A 4,593-nucleotide genomic window follows, 5' to 3' on the forward strand; every position below is an offset into this window, starting at 1 on the left:
GCCCAGCGAGCTGGCTCCTCTGCACGCTCTTCACCACCCAGCTCTCTGAACGGCTCCTGGCTCCTCCTTGTGGAGCTTAATCCTCAGCCTCCCGGAAGCAGTGAGCGCCTCAGTCAGGGCTCAGGTCTGGGGGCTGGCGGGTGGTCTAGCCTCGCTAACTGGGTGGAACAGCTGAGGTCACACTGGCCTTGGCCCACCGCAGGGAAGGGGCCAAGCCCAGCAGTGCGATCCGGTGTCCTGGAAGGAAGAGGGGGCGTGGCGCTGTTCCCATGGGGACACGAAGGCGGCCTAAAGCACAGGCAGAGGACAGCCTGGGACACACCTGGGTCAGCCCCGCCCCGCCCCGCCCTGGGGAGCGCAGCACACACAGCCCCCCACCCCCCACCGCCCGCCAGCGCCAGCTCCCCAGCTGCTGTGGCCTTACCTCTGCCATCGCCACCTCAGGGCCTCCTCCCACCTCCACATCGAGTCCCTGCCCCCTCCCTAGCAGTGCTGCAACTGCCACGCAAGATGCCAATTTCTTGCAGGGTCCACCCTAACCCTTTCCCAACCCGTTCCTGCCACGACACACACAGGAGCGCAAGTCGCCTGCTCAGAAGCACCCTCTGCCCTTGGAGGGAGTGTGGCCTCAGGCCTCCTGCCTGCCTCCCACCAAACCGCCTTCCATTCTTCAATTCCATGCTGGCCTGACGTCTTCCAAGCGGCTGGGCTGACACTGGCCGATTCTGGGACCCTGTCTCAGTAGTCATCACGGTAACCTCTCGCCGGGTACCGCCTTCGCTTTGGGAAAGCTGCAACACGGGTTCCTAGAGCCCCCGCGGGACCCGTGTAACGAGCTCCCTCGCACACACGAGCAACCGGAGGCTCAGCGTCGGGAGTCCCGACTCTAACCTGATGAACCTCCCCCCAAAGCCAGACCCCAGCTCCTGCTCCCACGCGCTTTCTGCCGCCGCAGCCCCCGCAGCCCCCAACGAGCCCGGCTGCTGAGGGCTTGTTTTTGTCCAAGTCGCTGTTCTTGGGATCTTTGCACCTTCACGTAGTTACTTATTGTGCTGGGAGCCAAGTGTTTATTTTCTCATGTGATGGGAGCCTGCAGAGATGGGGGACAGGCGCTCAGAACCAGGACAGGGTTCCGCCAAGCAGAGGCACTGAGGCGTAGCCTCCTTCCAGTGCCTGGCAGGCCCCATGGGCGGGCGGAGACAGGCAGGTGAGTCGCAGTGGCAGCTGCGTTCCCTGGGCAGATGCCGGTTGTTTATTCGTGTTGCTCCTGCCCCGCCACAGCCCTCCAGGAGGGATTGCCGTTGGCAACTGGGAAGCGGATGTCAGCGATTGGAGCCAGGGTGCAGCCCACTCCCAAGGGGGCACATAAATAACAGAATTCCGTTTACATTTAAACCATGGCGACCCGACTCCCGGGGACCTGCCGCCCTGAGTCCTCCTTCCCAGAAAAGAGCTCTCGGGAGAGGAAGGCAGGGCAGGCTGCACCTCACGCGCAGACACGCGCACATCTTCACACACGTGCACATCTTCACACACGCGCACATCTTCACACACGCGCACATCTTCACACACGCGCACATCTTCACACACGCGCACATCTTCACACACGCGCACATCTTCACACACGCGCACATCTTCACACACGCGCACATCTTCACACACGCGCACATCACATCTTCAACGCGCACATCTTCACACACACGCGCGCGCACATCTTCACACACACACACACACGCACATCTTCACACACACGTGTACATCTTCACACACGCACACGCACACGCAAACACATAGGACACAGGGCTCACCACCCCACCCCAGATTTGCTGGCCAGAGTGAGGCCACGAGGGGCAGAGGTCAGTTTCCCCAGAGCCCCTTCCCTGGTGCTAATAAGTGAATAAATACTAAATAAATACAACAGGGCCACCCTGCCGCCTCCGCCTCCTATGACCAGCAGGGCAGAGGGCAGTTTAGACCGGGACTGTCTCCCAGCCCTTGCACCCAGGTGGCTGCCTCCAGGGCAGGAGCAGGCAGGGCCGGCCTGTGCATCCTTGTTGGGGGGTGCGCCCTCCCCACTGTGTCCAGCACGAGGCTCCTTCGAAGCCCCTTCTCCCAGCTCAGTCTGGCGGCGCCAGGGCGCCGGGACGGTGAGGCTATTTCTTGCCGGTCCAGGGGCGCCTCCGCAGCACCTCCAGGATCTGCGCCTTTCGGTGCAGCCAGTCCGGGGGAGCAGGCTGCGGCGAAGGGGCCGGCAGGGGCACGAAGAAACTGTACCGGACGCGGGCATTCTGGGGGTCACCGGCCACCAGGACCTGCAGCATTAAGGGCTGGGCCAGGGGCCCGTGGCCGGCCAGCGTCTCGGCGGCTGCTGTGGCCCCGCTGTAGCGCAGGCTGACGGCCCCCGGCAGCACGACGTCGGTGGAGGAGGGCGTTAGTGTGTATTCACCATTGAGGGCATAGGAGCCATTGGGGAGTCTCAGGGCCAGGTAGAGGCTCCGCACACCTGGGGGCTCCTGCTGCCGCACCAGGAGGTGGGTGGCCCCCGCTGGTATAGTGACCACACTGTTGTAGCCGTACCTGTGTGGAAGGAGCAAAGGTGAGCTCAGCATCTTCCTGAACCCCTCAGCCTTCTCAGCTTTGTGTGTGTGTGCATCTCTGTGTGCCTGACGTGTATGTGCATGTGTGAGAGCACATGTGTTAACACTTGCATCTATGTGCATATGCACACATGTGTGTACATGCAAGTGTGATGTGTGCCTCTGTATGAGTGTTCATGTGTGCATGTGCATGTGTTGAGTGTGGGTGTACATGAGTGTGTGTGTGTGTGTGTGTGTGTGTGTGTAGAGGGCTGTCTTCTTAGGCATATGGGCAGTATCCAGCCTGGATCCCAGTACCTGCCAACGTGCCTCCACCCTCTGACCTCTGGACTGTCTACCGACTGTCCCCTCGCTGAGGGGCCCTTCGAAGCCTGACCTCCTTGGTGCCTGTTCAGTTCCTACTGTCCCCCCAGGAGGGAGGCCGCCTCCTGGGGAGCCTGTTGAGCAGGCGGGACACTGCTACCTGCTTGCTCATCCATCTCCCTCACTAGACTCTCAGAGGAGAGACAGTGCTGAGCTCCCCTCTTACCCCCAGGCCCTGAGGAGTGTCCAGGAAGGTGGAAGGAGGAAATAAATAGTGGATGAACCTGAACTTCCTGAAGGAGCCAGACTGCTTGCTGCAGCCAGAACCGTCCCCGCCGCACACCATGCATTTGTCAAATTTCTTTTTGGAGCCAATGACGCGGTCACAGCCGGCATGGATGCAGCGGCCTTGAACACAGACCGAGGTGCTGTCTGGGGAGCAGGGGGTCCCGTCTACCACCTGAGGAGAAGAAAAGGAGGGATGCAAAGGGTCCTTCCCACATCCAGAGGGGCTGGTAACCAAACGAGACCCACATCCCACGAGAGAGGGGCTGTGGATGGAGGGGGGAGGGGCCCAGAATGACCCCTTCAGAGCACCTCTCTGCATCAGGCTCTGCGCTCAGTGCTTTATAAACACACCTACCTGAGGGTTCTGGAGCTGGAACACTGAGGCTCAAGATTAGGAACTTGCCCAAAGGCTGCGTGCTGGCAGCCGGTGGAGAACCACGATGGGAAATGCAGGACTTAGTCCCAACACCAAGCCCTAAACCTTGAGGGCACCGTCCCAGACAGCCGCTAGAGGGCAGCCAGCCTGTAGGAATTCTCCCGGCGCAGGGCAGAGCGCACTCTGGGGGTCGCTTCCTTCGGCCCTCGGCCTCCAGCCCGCGGCCCTATCACCGAGGAGTGCAGGGCACCACTGTCTCCCGGAGGCCTGGCCGCCCAAGAGCTGACGCAGCACTACTGGGATTTGGCGGAGGAGCCCATGGGAAAGGGTCAGAGCCTTGCCCCAAAGGCCACATACTGGCCTTCTTTCTACCCGGAGCAGGGGAACAGGAGGAGGGGAGGAGCCAAGGGAGAGGGCAGGCTACACTGCGATGGGCCCCTTGTCCAGAGCTGGGGTTTGTTTTCCAAATACCATGAACAGATAGGCCCCAGGGAGCCTGGCTGCTGGCCTGGCCGTGGGACAGCCGCAGGGGGACTGCGCCTTCAGGAGGCAGAGGGAGGTGGGAGTGTGGGCACAGACAGGACCGTGATGGCTCACCCGCGGCTCCAGAACATAGTAGTAGCCCAGGGCCCGCGCCTGGCAGGTGAGCTTGCACTGGTCACGGGCAGCCACACCCGCGTAGCGAGGGACCCAGTCCATGGGCCCTGGGAAGCTCTTGAAGAGGTCGGGGCGGTGGTTGTAGGCAGCACACTGCTCTTCACGGAAGGTCAGTGCTGTCGGGGTGACAGGCACAGTCAGGGCCTTGCCCCTCATCCCCCAGCAGCCGCTGCACCTGGCCCCTCAGCTCCCCCAGCTGGCACCTCTCTGCCCCGGGGAGGGGCGGGCAGGTCCTGAGGGGTAAACACTGCCCTCCCCTGCAGGGACATCAGCACTTCCTTGGTTCCCGAAGCGCTCCCGCCCCCACCTGGCCCTTCGGGGGTCCTCACCTGAGCCCGCGGGGCAGTCCTGGGAGCTGCAGGAGCGGAAGCG

At 62.3% G+C, this 4,593-nt stretch overlaps 1 protein-coding gene across 1 annotated transcript in view; it reads right to left on the reverse strand.

Moving 5' to 3' along the window:
- Nucleotides 1-1,232: 1,232 nt before the first annotated feature.
- Nucleotides 1,233-4,593, reverse strand: part of ADAMTS4 (ADAM metallopeptidase with thrombospondin type 1 motif, 4) — a 9,099-nt gene continuing 5,738 nt past the window's right edge. The window contains exons 7-11 of the mRNA XM_005880518.2: nt 4,551-4,592; nt 4,162-4,337; nt 3,185-3,360; nt 1,731-2,577; nt 1,233-1,508 (exon numbers count right to left, since the gene is read on the reverse strand). Of these exons, the coding sequence (XP_005880580.1) occupies nt 2,154-2,577; nt 3,185-3,360; nt 4,162-4,337; nt 4,551-4,592 (818 nt within the window). The 3' untranslated portion in view covers nt 1,233-1,508; nt 1,731-2,153. The remainder of the gene's footprint in view (nt 1,509-1,730; nt 2,578-3,184; nt 3,361-4,161; nt 4,338-4,550; nt 4,593) is intronic.

The sequence above is a fragment of the Myotis brandtii genome, unplaced genomic scaffold, assembly GCF_000412655.1.
Source record: "Myotis brandtii unplaced genomic scaffold, ASM41265v1 scaffold64, whole genome shotgun sequence".
NCBI classification, from domain to species: Eukaryota; Metazoa; Chordata; class Mammalia; order Chiroptera; family Vespertilionidae; genus Myotis; species Myotis brandtii.